Below are 20,696 nucleotides of genomic sequence, written 5' to 3'. Positions count from 1 at the left end.
AAGAATTAATAAAAATAAAGCTCAAATATGTGTCTCTCTCTCGTTGAGAGAGAATTCAGAAAATGACTATACCCTACACCCTGCGAATGGAAAATCGAACAAGGCATTAATCAGCAGTAAGAAAAATAAATTACCCGACGAAAGAATAACAGAAGAGCAAAAACGCCAGAAACAACAAAAAAAAACACACCCTGCACAAACACACACCGGTAAGCGCCAGTGAACGGCATTCTTGTTCCGAGTTCGAGCCCCATCCGATGTGGGTTACCAGTTCGACCCGATCGACTTCGCCATCTCGTGCGCCGCTGCTGCCCCACGTGAAGAAGTGGAGCAAAACGCGCCAAATGAGATACCCAGCGTGAGTGCGCGTGAGCAACCACTCACTCGATACTCCGTTTAGCCGCAGTCTACGTGCGTCTCCATCGATTTGCACCACCCGCTCACCCGTGACCATGCGTCTCCATCATCGTCTGAACCTACCCTTAATCGTCAATAGATACAACGAGTGCGAAATACAAACAAAAAAAACACACACACACACAGTGGGAGGAAGCAAACTCTACGCGAGACCGCGCGGTCTTGGAGCGTACGGGCGAGTGTGCGACTGAGTGTGCGCACGTCCGGACGGTAGAAGGGGGAGAGACGAAGTCAATGACCGACTAACCTTGAATTCATATCAACGGACGCGCACTCAACGACCGTAGCTGCTTCTGCTGCTGGCGTGGTTGCGTATTTTGCCCATTTTCCATCCATCCCGCTTTTTCGCATTGGCCGATGGCGCAGCCAGGCGTTGATTGAGATAGAAGGGAAGATATTCACGCTTCGTGCTTCGTTCTTCTTATTGCAGCTCCCAACACCCAAAAAACAAAAATTTGGCCACCCGGTTTTTGCGTTTTTCGCGGATCGCATTACACCATACCGAAAACCATTTCGCTCGATGAAACGGTTGCTGCCGATTCTTTCGCTTGTTGCGAGCGGTAACATTTTCTTTCCCTGTTGTTTTGTATGATTGAGGCCTTTTTTCCTGACTTTCCTTGTTAGAAATAGAAAAACATAAGAGTGAAGAAGAATTGTTTCTCATTTGTACCGCTGAAATTTGGTCAGACACTAGCAGGAGTAGAAAATCAATAAGCCATTTTACGTAATATTTTGGTGAAAAAATATTAAGGTAAAACTGTAGCTGGAGAACATGTTTAAAAATGATCATAAAAATCCAAGTTTTATCAAACTTAATAAATCGAATGCATAAGAAAAAATAAAAACAAAATTTATAACAAAGAAGAACACAAGAAAATATAAAAGGATGTACAAGAAACAAAAAAAAACATTCGAAAATAAACATTTAATACATGAATAAAACAAACAACAGTTAAAAAAAGAATACGACCTGATGTGACAATGAAATCAAATTCCACGATTGCGTCACACCAGAAATTAACAGAACGCAAACATATTGGACTAAAATAAAAACCGCAACAACCCTGCTCCCCCCATCGGTCGAGTATCATCATTTTGCATCTTTTATCATGCGTTTACCAACGGATTGCAGGTCCCAAAATATCGGCGCTCTGGCATCGTGGCGAAATAGGTCACAGGAGCAAATTTGCTGTTGCTGTTATTGTTCCCACTATCAATCCACATTGATTGCACAAAAGCGCAAAGAATTGGAGCACAAGCGATGGTGAGAAACAGAACGACAGAGTGTGCGAGAGAGAGAGAGAGAGAGAGAGAAAGAGCGTTAGAGCATGCTTCAAATATCATTTCTAAATTTATACCAAAACAGTGGCCCTCCATAGCAATGTGCTGGCGGTGCTCAATAAAGAAGAAAAAACACACTAAATGAAGGTAGTAGTGGCACAGTAGGAGTAAGCAGATTTTTTTTTTTTGAAGTTTGTGAGGTTATGATTACGTGGGGTATTTTCGCTGTTGGAGAGACACACGATGAAGAACAGTTTCATACTATCGATTTTCGTTCAGTTCTAAATGTCTTAACATGTATTCTGCGGATATACCATAGGTCACTCCACGTCATTTTAATCGGACGTACCGTTGAAAGGTTGACGATTTATAGCACTGTTCAAGTTGCTTGCCCTACCCACCTTGAACGGTTCTTAACCACGCGATCGCGATGATGGCCATCGAACAGGCATCAGGAGTCCTTCGCCTAAGACTCTGCTCCCCGAGTAGTTGACCACAAGAACGACGCCATCGATAAAGTGTCGGCACAAAGCTCCCAAATGTTTCCATTTCCGGAACCGGTTTCGATCGATTCCATCGGCAGACGCCGAAAGCACGCGCGCAACCGTTCGCAACGGTTCCTTTCTTCGTTTGGGGATCTGTGTCTCGAGTTCACCTTCCTCACATCGGTTGAAGTATACCGATTGACAATGACAATGACTTCTTGCTAAAACACAGGTGTGCTGCCGTGGTACTGTCAGTTGGTAGTGGTGCGCGAAATAGACCCTGAGTAATCCGGATGACATTTAGGCTGCGTACTGTCTGCTCACCAACGCGGCAAAACCAAAGCCACAACAAAAAACATATCAAGAAGTTCGCAAGGAGCAAGGTCTTTTTGCGGTTCAGTGTTTTTGTTTCAATCACGTCACCTGGACAGCATCTCGGTCTCCCTCTAACACACCTCCGCGACTTTTCGATATGAACGGCCATGAACGTGAACGTGAACGAGGCGAGAACGTGCTGTGTTTCCTTTACCGGTACGAGCAGCCATCATAGTTACCTTGCGAACATCAACACACACATACACAGTTATGGGGTAATTCGCATCGGGGCGAACGATGACGTACGTGGTAAAGTACATTATCATTCCCATTCTCTCTCTCTCTCTGTCTCATATTACCCTCGTGATACACTAGCACCGTTTGGGACGGTTAGCATCGGTATGTTTAACTCTGCTGACTCGATTTTTGGCACATTGGCAAGGTTTCTACGTTCGGTTTTCCGGTTTTTGCAGGTGCTGTAAAAGTATCGGAGCACACAACCGAAGAAAAAAAGGGTAAAAGAATAAATTGAAGAAATGAAATAATGACCAGTTGTTGCCAAAAGAAAGGAACATACACCCAAAAAAAAGAACGAAGTTGTTGATAATTAATCTAAACTTAACTGTTTTGTTTTCTTTGCGTATTATTGTCAGATTCTTGTATTTTTCTTTTATGTTATTTAATAATATTTATCAATTTTTCATATTTATGATTCAAGTTTTCGATGATTTATTTTTTTTTTTCATCTTAACAATTCCTTTGAGAGTTTTAATAACTTTTTCTCTTTTTCTTAGTTCTCTGTTCCTTTTTATAAACTCAGTAATTTTCATATTTTTAACCATAAATTCACATACTTTACACTGTTCCCCTAAATAAATGCAAATTATATATCTTTATATACAGCTTAACGAAATAATACAGAATGCTGGAATATTTCATCACATGCCTTAAGCTCAATCTGCGTCATGTAAAACTTTTCAAAACTTTTAAAAAGCACACACCGAAGGTCAATAATTATTTCCCCAATTATGTATGTCTCCACCTTATCGTGTACCAGTTTGGTCCCGCTCGTTCAATTTCTTGTGACATCAAATTAAAGTATATTACAAAAAAAAATCTCAAATGTCCCCATTATTAGTGACAATGTAGCGTCACTCATCGGTGTGCAGCCAAAAGTGAACCAGAATCAGCGAAATAAAATATCGTACGAAAACCAAACACTGTGTATGTCAGTGTGTTAAATACCAGGCCAGAATGACGAAACCCAAAGGCACAAAAGCAGCTGGAAAGAATTAATGGTTTAGTAAGCAATATTTAATGAACGACTCAATAATTTGAGCTACCCCCATTCGCAGCGTCACTCATTATTAACGAATTTCAAGTGAGCAGGAGTGAACACGCAATTGATGTTGTATTTGTACTCTCGTACAACTAAACGTTATACTTTTGTAAGTGAACTGATAATGATAATATTAATTAAAAATAAGGTAAATTTCACTAGTGGGATATACTATCAAATAACGTCGAATTTGACAGATAGATGACACAAAGCAGGCATTCATGCAGAATCATCTTTATGACAATTCACACTTGCTCGGTCCGGTGATCTTCCGAATGATGAGCCACTCTCCTTCTTAGACGTTACACGGCTCAAAGCCATGCCACAAGTCTAGATTCGCAGTTTCACCCAGGCTCCGCGTGTGTTGGTACCAGGCAGCTTGACCTTCCGCGCGTTTATTGATCCTCCTGAGCTAGCTTGCTCGCTCACTCGAGTCGCAACATTGGCGCTAGCTCCTTCCTTGTTGGTGGCCGTTTTTGTCCGTTCGAATAACTTCCTCCCTGGTCTAGCAGAAGGAATGTGAACAAACGAGGCCCCATCTTCCTGACGACGGTTGACTTCGTTTGCCTGCGTTAGGGCCCACGCCACCGAAACGGTACGGGTGGTTCGGTTGTGTGAGCAGGATGCGAAACAAATTCGCCAAAAAGGCAAAGTAACTGAGATTTTGAGATTCGTCGTTTGAAGCGGACAGGCCGGACGGGGGGTGCACTGTTGCGGCACACAGCAAAGGTTGATTATTATTCAATCGATTGTACACTGTGTTGTTTTGTTACATCCCACCATTCCCACCATTAAATGCCACCCTTGCTAGCTTGCCCTTTTCTCCTCTCTTCCACACACGAGCAACTCTTATCTTATCGTCGCCGCCTTCACCTTCGCCTCGGCCAATAGTCGATGACCGACAACACGAACGGCATTGAGAGAAAAAAAAATCGGCGCATATTGTTGCCGTTCCTCACACCACAAAAAAAACAGTCGGAGGATTTGTTCGATGTCTTCCTGATGTCACCGACGATAGCTGTTTTATGAGTTTTACGTATGCGCCATTAGTTGCCGAATGTCCTTGGTGCGGGAGAATTAGTGGCCTTTGTTCGGCCAAACGTTAACACTCCATCTTTTTTTTTTTTGAGAGCCCGGAAGCGAACTCATGTTCAAACCGGAGCCGTTAAGCCGCACACAACGGCATTTACTACTACGGCACTATTCACTATGCCGGTTGAGTGCTCACGGTGCGTCACTAGCATCACTACACACCGACAGGGTGCGCTGCTGGTTGTTGTGTGCCGGCCTGTGTGTGCTCCAGTGCCACACATTTTGGGTGCTAAGTAAATAAACTGTGCAAATAAAAAATAAACCTCCTCCCGTTCCTCTGCTGCACCTCTGCTTGTCCAATCGCTTCCCGCTACATAACCAGCATGGGTGGCAACTTGTGGTGGGCTGTGTCTCGCTAGGATGTACGTGAGAGGGGAAACTTTTTTTTTACCTCCTTTTGATTGCTAATTGAAAAAAAGGAGGGTTGAAAATGAGAGAACCGGTGGTTGACCTTGAAATGCGACGCAAAAAAGGTATTTTAAAATTAAATTTAGAATCCGGCTGCACATCAGACGGGCGAATGAACGAGAGCGAAATAATGCGCAATTTCGAATTTCGAGCTTTATCTCGTTCTTACTAAGAGTAGAGGTGTGTTCTGTTTTTTTTTCTTCGTAACCCAACAGACAAATCCTCTCGACAGGGAAGGTAAGGAAGAGCTCCCGTTTCGTAGCAAACGAGTCCTAACCGATACATACAGACGGGAAGTAAAAACGGGACACATATTGCACACATTTGCCTTGTGTCAACCAAGGACAAAGCATTACGTGAAATGTATTAAACCACCCGAAACTGTAGGGGAGGCAAACAATAATAATATCTGAAATGTCACGACACTTCTTGTCAAACACCTTCCGCACCTGAACGAAAACGTCCAATCCGATCCACCGATTACTCAATTAAAACAGAAAGAGAAAAAAAAATGTAAACAGATTCGTTAGTTGTGTGATGTTTTCTTTTTTTTATTTTGCCTCTTGCGTCGAAAATTCTATCGAGATTGTGTACTTGCTATCTGTATTGTCGCTAATGTCTTCCCCCCCCCCCCCCCCCTCCCGCTTGGCGTACAGTTTATCTTCCCAATCGCCACCCACACCGAAGAGGTGCATGTATGATATGAGTTGCCTCACCCATTTCAAGGGCAAACATGACACGCACATGTGTGCGATATGAGAAGCAAATAATAAAATATAATTCAAACGGCCTTGTGGCCTTCGTAATCTACCCCAGCCGTCTCACCAATCAACCCGGACATTTAGATGTAGAATGCTAACGCGTTCAGGGTGTTTATATACATACCGAATATATGCGGCAGAGGACAGATTATAGTTACTACTAGGTTGATGTATAAGTTCGTTTTTGTATTTGACACGGCTCGATGGTGAAACAAAAACATCCTTTGACAGCTGTCAAATTCATTATCTTAGTGAGACAATCTGTCAAATGCTAGCTCAGTGAGCTATTGACAGTTCATCTCATTCTTCGAATGTGGTAATTTGACCAACATATGTAGACAAATGACATAAATCAACAAAACTCTCGACGCTGATGGTAATCGTTTACATACACGACACAAACATTAAACCAACTTATCAAGTTACCTACTGCCCTGACTATTATATACTTCAGCATCGCTGTTTGAGCGTAGCAAACACATAGCCAGCACATACATATTCCAATTCCAATAAGCAGCAGAGACGGAAACGAGATTCGAAATCGGGGAAGGTTTTATTTCTGATAACGATAACTTACAATCTACCCAACCATCTTGCCAACACCGTCACCGTCAACCGGCCATCTACATCCAGCCGGTGTTATCGGACACGGAGAGTTTGTATTTGTGTTTTGTCCTATCCCATTACCATCCAATTCCCGTTCATGGGCACGGGGAACGATGGTCGGCAAAGCAAACCTAGAGACGCCGAGTGGGATAAGGTGGATGTCAACGACCGAGATAAAGTGCTGAACTTTCTCAAGGATACATCCCCGCGCACACGGTCCCCTATCGGACTCTTTCGGCCTCATCGGTGGGCTTCTAACCCCGTCCTCTCCCCCGTCGTTTTCCAGTCAATGATCCAACGCAATGCCACACATGGTGAAGTGGCGTGAGTCTACGGTCTGTACGAGTCTAATGCCACCTTCACAACGACTGCACTGCAATGTTCCGTCAAACGTCAGCAATCGAGTACGGCAGATAAGAAGCTGCTGACAGCATCGAATGCATTCTTTTTATCACTCTTATTGGTCGGAGATGTTACACACGTCGCTCACCTACTTTTTAGCATCACTTTACACACAATTATTTTGTAATGCATGTGACTTCTGCTGGTAGATAACGCTAGAGGTTGCAGTTTTAGGCATAAGCACTGTTACTTTTTGGATTAAACTCTAGAAAAAAATTATTAAAATCATGAAAAACTAAAAAGTTGGTTAAATGTTGCTCATTTAATTTAGAGCTACATTATTTTTTTAATGCAGATGCTTCATAACATATCTCAAAAGTATAACGAGATAACATCACAATTTATATCAACTATACAAGTTAAATAATAATAAAATAGTACAAGTGAAATAGCAAAAATACAAAGTATAATTGCTGAGAAAAAATCAAGATTTTCCCTTTATGATTTATTATTGAAACAGAACTGTACAACAGAACTGAGTGTTAACTGTCATTACAAAAGCGGCACGGATAAACCGACACCCGGATACAACGCATTTTATTGACACATTTACTAAACTGCAACAGGAAATTATTTTTAAGCTTGTTAGTTGTATAAAACACTCTAACTTTAATAAAAACCAAACATAAATCTATCGCAATAGAAAGCTAAAACTGCACTTTCAAAACAGATCGACCACAAAAGTTAACGTCTGGTCTGTCCGTCTGCCAGGCAGTGCAAGAGAAATGAAATTAAAAATATAATATAAAAAAGATACTCTAAACTAACGAAATCCTCAAGCAATGAAACGAAACCCAAGCGGAGGGAAATCATACAACAAATCCACTGACCAAGAGAAACAACAATGTAATACTACACGCCCGAACTGCTTCCAGTAGCAAAAACTCGCTTAAAAAGACGCGTTTTTTAAATGTTTTTCACCCCGGTGCGCGGTAGGTTCATCACCCTCTGTGAGGGTTTTGAGAGAAGAAAAAAATGGGTTCGTGCACCCCATTTTGGAGCCACGATCGTCATCATCGCCGTCGGAAGGTGAAACCCACGATCTACGGCTGTTAAAACCCCACGGCATCCTCCCATGCAAAAGCTCCCCAAACGAAAGTGTGTGCGCGAGAAAAAGAGAGTGAAGCACTGCTAAAAAAAACCCCCGCGCGCCGTAGCCACTGCAAGCTGCAAAGAAAGCTGCGAAGAAAGTGCAAAAGCGAACAGCCGAAGAAAGGTAACACTTTCGCTCGTTGAAAGTGAAGGTTCGCTGGATCGTTTTTTTTTCGCTGGTGGTGCTGGTTGCTGCTTTGGCAATGGGAGAAATATGCGAGAAGAAGCAACACGTAGCATAATTTTGCGGTACTATGCAAGATTTCTTTCTCTTTTTTTACACTCTTGAAACTAACGTGAAAAAAGGGCTTTAAAAGTGCGTCTGTGAGGTTTTTTTCGGAGTTTCTATGCAATTTTGGATAACAGAAATTACAACAAAAAAATCACAAATGCCGCCATTGGAAAATTGAGCTGACGGGAAAATAATAATGAAAGTGAAGTTATTTCTTTTTTTTTGTTACGGAAAAGCCAAGTGGGGGTTAAATTAGCTCCTAAACGATATTAAACAAACATGAACAGTTTTTTAAAGAATTTGTTTAATATTTATTAATAGTTTCCTTAGTCCAACAACATCCCAAATCAACCCTGATTCGACGCACAAACAAATGGCTTCATTTGTATTCGATCGCTTTTATCCTCACGGAAGTGATCATACTTAATCACCCGCGGTGGTCGTTTCTTGTGCTAATTGGCGACCAATGTCGTGTTCAATGTTGAACCCCATTTTTTGATCTTCTCTTACGGTGGTGATCCATGAGGACAGATTATTGGCGGGCGTCTTCAGCCGTACACAATTTTGCGCGACCGAAAATGCCAAAGCGCTTTGTCGGTGCTATGCGATGACCGTGAGGATTTGTGCGAATGGAAGCAGGTTGAATGAACCTCCGAAAAAGGGTACAGCGTCAAAAAAAAATCAAACGTCCGCGGGTTGCAGATCGTTATCATGGAGATTGGTTTGCTTCTGTTGCTGCTTAGTTTATCCGTTTTAAGGCAGCTAAATTTTTACGAATAAAAATCAAATCATTCAACACTCTTTTAGGGACCAAAACATTTTTTGGGAAATTTTGACGGTTTTTTTTGTTTTTAAGATTCAAAAATGCTTTGTTTTTAACAAGAGTAACTAGCTTTAAACAAATAAATATCGTAATGCAAAACCCATTATAAGATGATTTTGTTATGCGGGTTGCATATCTTTTGGGGAATTTTATCATTGAAAGCCCAAATGATAGCACGCCTCAAGTTATGCAATTAATGTGCTCCAACTCAAATATTTTATTCGCTTTTACGATTTTTTCGCAATCTCAAGTAAAAAGTTTTTTCGCGTCTCTCATTCGTATATGTCAAATCAAACCACTTCCTTCTTAACTTGAACATCTGGAGTGCGTCACAAATTTAAGACGCCTGTGATCGAACAAGATTACATTCAACAGAACTTCCCTTCATTCCCGCGCACAATAGAAAACCAAAATGGGAAACCTGCTTTATCCATATTTGTTCTGCCCAGAACGATCCCAACGATTCGACAAGAACGCGCAAAATTTTGATTGTCTCTGAGAAACTTTCCTCCGCAACATTGAATTTGAGGGACAAATTAAAAAACCTGTTCGGGTTGTGGTTCGACCGCTTTGTTGCTGATTGTAAGCTTTTGTTCGCCAAACGATAGGAAAAGAACAAACGAAAAAGGTGCTGTTAGAATGGGGATCATTTTTGGGCCATACTAGGCGAACTCGGTGGGAAGGTGTTTTAAGTGTCCTCTACTACCACCCACCGAAAATCTTCATCGAATGGTGAATCATGATCTCCAGGATAGAATCAATAAGATGATTCATGCACTTCTGCATGTCGGACGATCGGTTTAAGTTGAATGAGGAATATTTACTATAATAAAAAGACAAGCGTGTCAGTGGGAAGAGATTGTGAGTGATGTTCCCATCATTACATACAAACGAAAGGGCACTGGCACAGCACGTTTCTAAACGTCCCTCAACCCTTCGAATGGGTCTTTATCAGTTACAGCTTTACTCGATGGCTAAGAGCCCTCGCATACTGAACCCGATCCTTACTGCACTAGTCGGTCATGAACCTGATTCAGCACTGCCGACACAAAAACCGGGTAGACATCGTTCCCTTCTGTACCACACACAAACATATGTATACACATATAAAGCCAGGGCGTTCCAATGAGCGTCATGTGCAAAGTGCAAAAATGTGCACCAAAGTGCATGTGCAAGCTGACAGACGGACCAAACCAACAATGTGTGTGCGAGAGCACTGTTCCAACCTTCCCTTAGTCACGATCGTTTGCGTTCGAGTGCGACAGAGTGCGGTTCCAGTGAGTGGTATGTGAAGCACGCTCTTCTGACTTACTGCCCAGTTTTATGTTTTCAAAACGCGAGTGAGCGCCCTTCGAGCAATGGGGAAGAGAAAGGAAGCCGCCAGATGAAAGACACGATCATTTCAACTCGGTCATGAACCTTTTTAGCATGAAGTGGCTTCGAACCATTGGGGATGCATATCTCGTGGGCCGTCCACTGCTCGCGGTACATCATCTCGCCGATCGCTGGGACGGTTTCAACCACGGCCTGGGTTCGTTGACTCATGGATGAGGGCCCCCGCGTACGAGTTCGTCTTTGTGCCGCTGCCCTAGAGTACAGCGTACGATCCGACCACAACTGTGCAACCACAACGAACCAAAACGAAAACAAATGCGTTGCAGTTTTAGAAATAATCGTTTGGTTTTTGTTTTCTCGTATAAAAACCGTTCCAAAACATTTTTGTTTATATTTTTAAACATTATAAACGTTTTTTTTTTGCAAAATAAAACCGACAACAAAAAGCATAGGGAAAAGGATGCCAACGCTTTACACGCGCTTCACATCATTATTCTGTGTGATGATAATTCTAAGAATAACCAAGAACCAAGAACCTGTGGTCGAAGCGAGTGGCACTATGAATACGTGATGCATCTTTGCACGCGAAAAATGCATCTTAAGAATGCAGTGCATGATCTTCATCGCATGCAAATTAAACATCAGAGGGAGTCAGTGAATGTAGCAAAAGCAGTAGCGAGTCTAAACTTTGTTTGCTTATTTCTCACGATTATAAATATCACGTTTCTGTGGTGAATGATATTAATTTTCCTGGTGAAAAATATGTTGAAATAATATTTGCAAATAAAAACATATTTCAATATTCGTGTTATTGCTCGTAACTTGGAGATACGAGGATTTTAAAATTTGATAGTACGTAGGTTTTCGTTTTTATTTTGACTTAAATTTTCTCATTTCCCAATTTTCCAGTTTTTTTCTTTTACTATAAAACATTCCAACGAAAAACGTTACAGAGTTTTAAAGTTAAAGCGATCGAAGTCATTATTGAATTCCTTCCTTTCAAAGATTAGTATTCGATCCCTTACTATGAAGTATAAACGAAGTGTCAAACGATAGTCGAATTTTTTTTAAAATTTGAGTTACACGTTAGAGTTGATAGTTTGGTTCTGTTGAACGCATTTTCCGCGCGACTCGGCAAGGTAATATAAATTTTCGATTTTTAATAAAATCACATAAATATTTTATTAAAAAGCACTCAAGTTTTCTTGATCTTGTATACTTATTAGAAAGATCATTACTAATAAGCGAATAGCGAAAATAGTGCTTCCCAAAAAAATATAAAACACAAAACCAAGCATCTAAAAACTTTCGGTATGCCGACAGCGATTCCTTAACCACGTGTTAGCAAGAAAGCACACGGTATGGAACAGCAAATTCAAAAACTCGACGACAGCAACGATGGCATACTGGAAATAAAGGCGAAAAAAAATGTGCCAATTAAGCGAACGATTTATTTTCCATACAATCGACCCACGAACGAAATGTATATCACTTTCACTCGACACCAAAATGGCAAATATTTATGACCCGCCTGTCCTCCATCCACATTGTTACCAATCGTACCATTCCAATACTTGCATAAAGTTTTCCACTACTTTTCCCAACACTAAATCCACAAAACCATTGCGGCACATCGAGATCGTTGAAGAATTTTACCTTCATTTTCATCGTCCAGTGTCCTATTTACTTTTATATTCCGTTTTTTTTTCGTTTGTTGCTTCCAACTTCAATTCAATGCTTCCCAACGCGGTGTTTTGCGGCAAATCGCGTGGGTGACGATGGTAGAGACCTTCACCGTGTGCAACGATGTTCCATTCCTTGCTTTTGCCTCGGATAACCATGAGCGGTTATCTTGGGACGAGATTTCGAACCGAACCAGTGAAATTGGCCTTGGTTGTACGCCGTGTCGATCGGTTTTACTTTCCAAATGTCACCTTGTTCTCCTTGGTGCAGGGTTTGTGTGTTTTTTTTCTTTGATCCAAGATGGAGTAAACTCTTGCCAGAGGTCAACCATCCGGGCTGTTGTTTTAAGTTGCTAAAAGGGTTTCACTGCTGGTAGGTCTCTGTTGCAGTAGACGCTTTTACCTTCTTCTGTGCCATGTGTACTACTAACACTCTTCAACGTGTTTGTGAATGGCTGTTTGAATGCAGTTTAAACAAGCAGTGATAAAAGTCACACACCGAAAGAATTTCCTAGCACTCTTCTCTTCTGCATTTTTCCCCTTTCTCTTTCGTGGGTTCGTCGTTTCGCCTTCATCTCCATCTCTTACTGATCGGCTGATCGAGTGGAGGTGAAAGCATCAAGCATCTTTTGTGTTCCCCTCCAATTCGAACGAGTCGACGATCGATTGAAACCGATCGAAAGCATAATAATGGCTGCATGTACCACGGTGCCCTCCACCCGGTTACAACAATTACACGATGGAAACCAACGCAACGTGTGCAACAAAATCGCGATTTTTTGGGATGGGGAGGAGAAAAAAAATACACACACACATAAAATTATCAACTCACACTACACACTTTCACACGCCTTCACGGGTGTGAACCCCTTGCGCGAAGAGACACATTTGCTACCCATGACCCACTGGCTTCCTCACCCACCCTGACTCAGTAGACATTGGCGTATACACACGGCGATCACAGTCAATCAGCCACCTTTGCGCCACCATATTGCAACGGGTTTCCTCAATCAAATCGACGAAACAGTAAGCCAAAAGGTAGGAAACAAAAATGCCACCAAACTGACCGACCCAAAGTGTCCAAAAGTTGGGTGGAACTTGGTGGCCGTTCAATTTCTCTTGCGGTTCATCGAACTTCGCTTCCCGCCTTTCTTCACTGTTTGCGGTGGAGATACGGAAGGGGGTCCAATTCCCCATTGGTACACACACACACACACGCAATCATTCAGCCCACGTTTAATTTCTTCTTCCCACCCTACTCTTTACGCTTCTCGTTCGAATTTGTTTGAGAGTATCGAAAATATTACATTCCTTTTCTTTTACACTCTTTCCATCGTTTTTCCTTCTCTTTCTTTCTTTTACTTTTCTCTTCCAAATTTTCTTTTTCTCTCGTTTTTCTCTGTACACTTCTAAATGTTTTATGTTTTATTTTATCCATCTTCCTCTTTTATTTAGTTTTTTCATTTTCTAGTCTTTAGTCTTTTTGTTTTTGCGTTTTTTACACAGTTAAATTTGTTAGCTTGATATTTTGAAAATCAATTTAAAATCAAGTTATAGAATAATAGTTTTTGAAGATTGAGTTTAATTTTTTTAAAATTGCAATCCACAGTAAAAGGCTATAAAAGTGAATGAAATAGAAAGTGTTATTGAACAAAACAACAACATTAAACACAAAAGATTGTTATACATAGCAAAATGATAAATACAATTAAATAAAACAGTATAAAAACGGCTTCAAATACATTTGCTCTTGGTCACAAATATTTCGCATAAACAAACATTAATAAAAAATTAAATATAGTAAAAATACATAGTCTATACTAAATAATTTAATCACCCCTCTAATACCACCCCCAACTAAGTTGTATGAACCACACGAGAGAGCTTTTTTGTAAAAGCTTTTTCACGTCCAAAACAAGAAAAATAAAGAAAATGGTTTATTTTGCTTGTTTTGCTTCATTCCACCATTCACATATCTTCTTGAACGAGATTTTCCATTTCTCATTCGCTTTCATCTAGCCTGCTCTCCCATTTCCCTACATCCAGCAACAGTGCTGCCATCTGGTAGCGGATGGCGGAAAAAGTTTTATCCACAATCTCTCCGTGCCCGTCCAACAGAGGGCGCTCGGTAGGTGAAATCAAAAACTCCACTTTCTCCCAATTTCCACAATGGTTCGTGGCTGGAAAGATGGATTGGGGATTATTTACGTAGACGAAATATTTGTGCCTTTATTAAGTTTTTATTAACAAAATACAAGCGTGCCGCGTTAGCACAACAATACACAACACGACCAATAAAAAAAACTTTCATTCACAGAAAGAAAAAGAATGGAACAAGGATAGCTACAGAATGAAACAAACACGCAGCGTTACAACGTGCAGCAAGTTAGCTTTTCTCGCTAACGGGAATTATTAATCTACAACAGGGAAAACAGCCACAAATAAGGCACCATCCATGATTCCTTCAACCCTCACGGCAAAGGTCAAGCTCAACACACAACAAAGCGTGTACGGAGCGTGCAGGTGTGCTAGAAAAATGAGCGAAAGCATAAAAAAGGCCATCCTTCTTACCAGCGTCGGTGGGCGAAATGTCAAAACAATCGTCCCGCGTCCCAAGTATCGCTCGGTTTTCAACAACAGGGCCAAACATAATGGCCTCGTACCCGGGCCAACGAGAAGTGACTGAAAGTTGCCAAAATATTGCTGCCCCAAAAGCTTACCGCGTTCGGATTGTTTATTTAAACTCCGTGGAACGCACGCCACACACAAAAACATCTGGTTAACGGTGTCATTGTTTTCGGGGCCTAAGCCTTTACGCCTTTTGAGAAGAGAAGGTCCACCGCAACAAAACTGAAACGTTGATATATGAATGCACTTGCCGGGGAAAAAGGGGGAGAGAAGGTTGCTCTTGGTATCTTTTTACTCTTTATCAACAACACCATCCCGAAAAACGCACGATTTATGCGCAAACCTCCCTTTGCGTTTGGTGTGCGGGAATGACCATGCTCGGTCATCACGAAGGCACGCACGAAAGGCCCTATTTTCCAACTGAGCTGGTTGGTGCCAGCTTTTTTGCCTCTGCCGCGCTCGTCTCTTCAAAACTCCCAAGGTCACCACCATTACCCATGCCAACGAAAGGCATTGATGGCGTTAAGGCCACACAAAGTCAAAGTGAAGGCCACCGGTTTGCCTGCTCCAAGTGGGGACTAAGAATAATCCTCGTACCTGGTACAACAAAAAAACGAGACAAAAGCACAAACAGAAAAGGTCCCGTGTTAGAAAGAAACACCGGACCACCCGTCCGCCACCCCATTCGGGTGAACCCCTGGAAGTGAAGGCGCATGATTCGAAAGAAAGGGATGAACGGATCTCGGAACTTCTGGCACTCCACCGATGGGGTTACGGAACAAGGAAAAAGCACCACAACACGCCAAGGATCAATAGCCATGATGGCATAGTGGCAGAGAAAGAGAGAAAAAGAGAGAGAGAAAGAGAGAGAGAGCTTATGTGGGATGACCCTGGGTGGAAGGATAATTATACATATTCTAGCACCGAATGCTAGGCCCGTGCTTGATCAGGTTCAAGTTGGATACTGCACACCTTGCGTTGTCCTTGGTTTGAAAAGTTAATTTAACCGATCCCGGCAATGGTGCTTCCAAGGGTCAAAGCCGCAGCTTTTCAATCACGCAATGTACGGTAAACAATATTTTAAGAAGTTTCAATTTTATAAATTGTCCACCAAAAAAAAATTGTTGATTACGTAAGTTTAATTTGTGAAGTGAACGAAAAGATAATTATATTCATAATATAATATATTGATTTTTTTCTCTAATCAATGTACATGAAAAACAATGTACACAATAAACTTTAAACGTTAATTTAAATACCACGAAAACACGACACGAAAATATTTACCATTTTGATTTTGAAAACACAAATACAGTTCTGTTCAAAATTATAAGATTGAACTGAGTTTTCTGATATAATGAGAATATTGCGAGAGTTATACATCTCTACAAATTATGCCAAAATTTGAAAATATAGCAGGCATGTATTTTAATATTTGATGATAAACTTTGATACATTAATCATGATTAAATATGGTAGAAGACCAAGTATTTTTCATTTTTTATTTTATATTCATTATTTTGCTGCGTCTTTATTATTTCTTAACTGTTCCTTCTTGTTCTAAACTGTGGGATTGGTGATAAGAATTACAGTGATAGTGAGCGGTGATAAGACTTACAGTGATTACTAAAATTTGAACAATAAGCTCTAAACTCTAATACTAAAAAAAGGAAAATTAGGAAAATAGGAAAATTTAAATTATAGAATTAAACAGTGCAATCAATAATTTTGATTCCTTATGAAACTCCATTCACAAAAAAAACAAATTATCGAAAATTATGTTAAAAATTGTTAAAAGTTCTTATATTCTTTTCTTTTAATAATATAATTTTTAAACATTTTTCTATTGTTATGAAAAGACCTGTAATCTGCAACAATGCAAAATAATCTCTTCTTCTACTTTGAAGAACTACAACCTCAAGAAAGGTCTTGGTCTATCAAATCTGGCTTTCCTTGACTTTATTTGCTCGTAACAGGATAGTCAGTTCTTGCTCTGGGACGGTTCGATTGGGATTCGAAACCCGTTCCTGTCTGGTAAAGATCAGCGCCGCTACCACGAACGCCACCGATTCGTCCCAAAATAATAATTATTCCATTCAATCAAAACGTATAACTGAACATTGAAAATATTAAATCAAATATCGTAATAAATATTCTATCCAAACGTAAAATAACATCTGTCACTAAATAATTGTGCAAGTAGATACAAAATTCTCCCATTTTAGTAGTGCCAAAAATACTCTCACTGACGTCATTTATAATATCCACCATTTTTTATAATATTCAAAAAATATTTGCAACAACGGAACAGCAACAAAAAAGTCCCCTTTGAGATGATGTAAAAGAAAGAGAAAAAAAACTTCATCATTTGGCAGATCACATTCGTTAACGCGGACCATTATTAAATACTTCCGCAATCGTATTAGGTGAGACGACATCATCGTCACCTTGTCACGGTGTTGTGGATCGTCATCCTGTTGGCTGCGAGTCGTAAAATGTGCGCGCACCACACGATCTGATCATCGTATTTAACTTGTTCATTAACAGAGTCTTTTGGCACATTTTATTTCTGCATCGCATGTACCATAAGTGATGCACCTTGTGATGTGAATGAATGGAGACGCCTAGTACTTTGTCTTTGTGGGAGAGTTTTAGTATTTCAAAATGGAAGACCTTTTTGGTTGGCCAAAGGACATACTGCAAAATGTATAGCTCTCTTTTTGGAAGGTACTTACCCAAATCTGGCATGGAACTGGACGGTTCCTCATGTCCCCCGCCACCCTTGGACAGCTTCAGCGGTGGCGGTGGAGGCGGAGGCTGCATTGAGGTTACGTGCCCGTGCTGATGATGATTGTTACTGCTGTGTTGCTGCTTGCTGCTTGAAACCGTCGTTGTAGTAGAGGTAGCCTGCGTTGCCGGCTTATAGCTCGGTGCACGCTCGTTCGACACGAGTATCGTGGTCGTTGTCGCGATGCTGCTGGAAGTGTGTGGATGCTGCACTACCGCTACCCCTCCACTTCCGGCAGGTGAAAGGCGTCCATGGTGGGTGGTGGGTGTGGGCGAGTTGCGGCCACCATTCGTAACGATGATGCTGCTGTGTTGCTGCTGTGGCGCACGGTACGAACCACGCGCTGTTCCTTCGTCCAGCAGCATCGCATGGTCCGGACCTGGCCGGTCTTCCTCCTTCTTGACGTCACAGCGACCATCTTCGTGGTGCTGCTGCTGTGGTGGTGTTGTGGCAGGTTGATAGAACCGCCCGTCTCTTATCACGTGCACACCCTGTCCGCCACCACCCACCAGCACACCGTTCTGGACGGGTTGGCCATCATCGCACGGGTGTGCGTGCGCCTTGGATACGATCTGTATCCGCGCCATCATCCGGCCCGATTCCTCAGATGTCCGGCGCAGGGTTAGGGGTGGGGGCGACGGTTGTCGCGCTGCCGATGTCGTCGTCGGAGAAGATATTGTGGGTCCCCGTAGACCAAGGGCCAGCTTGAGCGTTTTCTTCGGTGGCAGATGGGAGACGGGCAGTTGCTGGAGCGTCGACGAAGGTAAGGCTGGCGGTGTGGACGTGGCCGGTGGCCTTGAACCTTCGCTACCTCCACCGGACCGTGCACCGTACACGATGCACTGGTTTTCGCTTATTACGAACGTTCGCACCTCCGGCATGGTTGGCAGCTTCTTATCGTCCGAATCGCTCCCAACCGGACCGGGGTGACACTCGTCCATGACTTCCTGTGACCTTCGTTCGGCATCGTGTGCACCGTTGACGCCATTACCATTCGCCACAACACGTGAATCTTCCGTCTTTATCAGGATCTTCCGTTCCACTCCACCTCCAGCAGTACCACCACCACCACCACCACTGCCACCGTTACCAACACTACGAATGCACTGCATCGTTTGTAAGGATAAATTTTCCACCAAACTTTGCCTAAGTTTTCTCTTAGTTTTAAGTGGAGCACAATGTGTAAAAAAAATCACTACACCGGAAATGGACACATGGTCCAAATTTTATTCACGTGTCCGTTTTACTTGTGTAACGCTTCGTTACAAATCGTTTCACTTGTTGCCTTTTTTTGTGTGTTTTTTTTTCGGTTTAAATTAGCAACCACAAAATAAACAAAAACAAATTCTTTCCTTCTTTTACCATTTGGTATAATTTGCAGATTTTTTCTTCTTTTTATTTTTTTTTCTAATCGCACTTGTTTTTCTTTTTTCTTTGTTAATGAAATTTACTTGCTTGCTCACTAATAACACTCTATTGCTTGACACCGATCGCACGAACACTTACAACAAAGCTAGTGGGAACACTAGCTGGGACGTACGTACACCCGTTTGCACACACTTACACCAGCTCTGCACCCGAATACACTATCATACACGGTTGTAGTAACCCAAGTAGCAACACATTAACGAACATTCAATGACGCACATACACACGCACAGGCACATCGCTCCTGAGCACTCCGTTTCACAACACACTCGTCGGGAGGAGAAAAACAACTGTTTTTTTTGTGTAGATTTGAAGAAATATTCCTTCACCCTCTGTGGGAGCGGTTTTGTTTTTAGTTGCAATAAGTTTTGCATTAACTTTCCAATCAACACAAAAACCGTCTGGCGCACACCCACACACACCTGCACAGTCACATATCCTAGCAACTTCTCCGTGTGGTCGATCCTGGACTGTTGGTGTAAGATGCTGCTAGTGACAGATGACACGGAAGCAGGGATTGGACACAGGGAAAAAAAACAACTCAAGGTCTACTTGTTCACGCACAAATACGCACACACACAAAACTGTTGCCGTTGACAGTAGCAACCAGTCTACACACACTCACGTACACACATTAGTAGGCGGCGGTGTGCTTGTCACTATGTCAGGTGTTGTTGGTGTAGTTGTTTGTGTTGCTACTGTGCGCATTGTTGCTCCGGCCTGCCAGAGAACAGTATTGACGTTTGTAGAACATTTCTGCGAAAAGGGTGTGAAGAAAATAGACGGGAAAAGAGAATAAAAAATTAAGCTACTTTGTTTCACTTTCACTTTTTTTTCAACCACTTTCCCCCCCTTCCCCGCCCCGCACTGGTACCGATTTTCACGGCGATAGATCTCGAACGATGGACGCTGGGATGTGGTGAGTGCCTTTTCGTGTACCGTCGTTCCATTTGACAGCACGTTCACTGCCTTTTTGCGTTAACTTAATTTCTAATCCTTCCAGGGAAAAGGTGCTCATGCTAAAATATTATTCGAAAACAAGTACCACGTGCTAATATTTTTTTTTCTTCTACTCTTCCCGCTACTTACTGCAATTTAATAATATTCGTACCAGGACCGGGTGTTGAATAAACTAAACAAGAGCTATTGCTCAGCAACATTCACCACACCATGGCATTGCGTCCACTGTGGAACGTTTTTCTTGCGTCAACACAACAAATCGACTCAAACGCTCACGCACACACACACACAAACACACTCGGCAGGGGGTTGATTAAGGGAAGAAAGAAGAGAATGGGATGAGGGTGCGGACCGTCGACCGACAATCTCGCGGCCGAGTTCGCTTGTCAAACGCGGCCGAGTTCAAGGTCAACATTTTCGGCAATTCAACTGTACGGTGGCACTCAACACCGACGACAACGATGATGAGTTACGCAAACGGCACTCACACGGTGATTCTTCCGCATTTTCTTCCGCTTCACTGCCGGTAGCACGAGCGAGACAACACTAGCCGAACGGGTTCCCATGGGGCAGGGTAGAACGAGAAAAAGACCATGGCCGTGAAATTGAAACGCGCTTGCTT

General features: G+C 42.1%; 1 protein-coding gene and 1 long non-coding RNA gene across 3 annotated transcripts in view; one reads left to right on the top strand and one right to left on the bottom strand.

Moving 5' to 3' along the window:
- LOC125768673 (uncharacterized) overlaps positions 1 to 20,696 on the top strand; it is a 336,169-nt gene that overhangs the window by 162,624 nt on the left and 152,849 nt on the right. The gene's annotated exons all lie outside the window — the stretch shown is intronic.
- Positions 1 to 20,696, bottom strand: part of LOC125768654 (ecdysone-induced protein 75B-like) — a 48,221-nt gene that overhangs the window by 22,370 nt on the left and 5,155 nt on the right. The window contains exon 2 of one of the 2 annotated variants that reach the window (XM_049436641.1): positions 17,634 to 19,870. In XM_049436641.1, coding sequence (XP_049292598.1) covers positions 17,634 to 18,798 — 1,165 coding nt within the window. In that variant the 5' untranslated portion in view covers positions 18,799 to 19,870. Of the gene's footprint in view, positions 1 to 17,186; positions 19,871 to 20,696 lie in introns of those variants that run through there. The other variant, XM_049436640.1, reaches the window with a different exon arrangement.

This window comes from Anopheles funestus, chromosome 3RL (genome assembly GCF_943734845.2).
Source record: "Anopheles funestus chromosome 3RL, idAnoFuneDA-416_04, whole genome shotgun sequence".
Classification (NCBI taxonomy): domain Eukaryota; kingdom Metazoa; phylum Arthropoda; class Insecta; order Diptera; family Culicidae; genus Anopheles; species Anopheles funestus.
The sequence above is the reverse complement of the archived record's forward strand: the minus strand, read 5'-3'. Positions and strand labels throughout refer to the sequence as shown.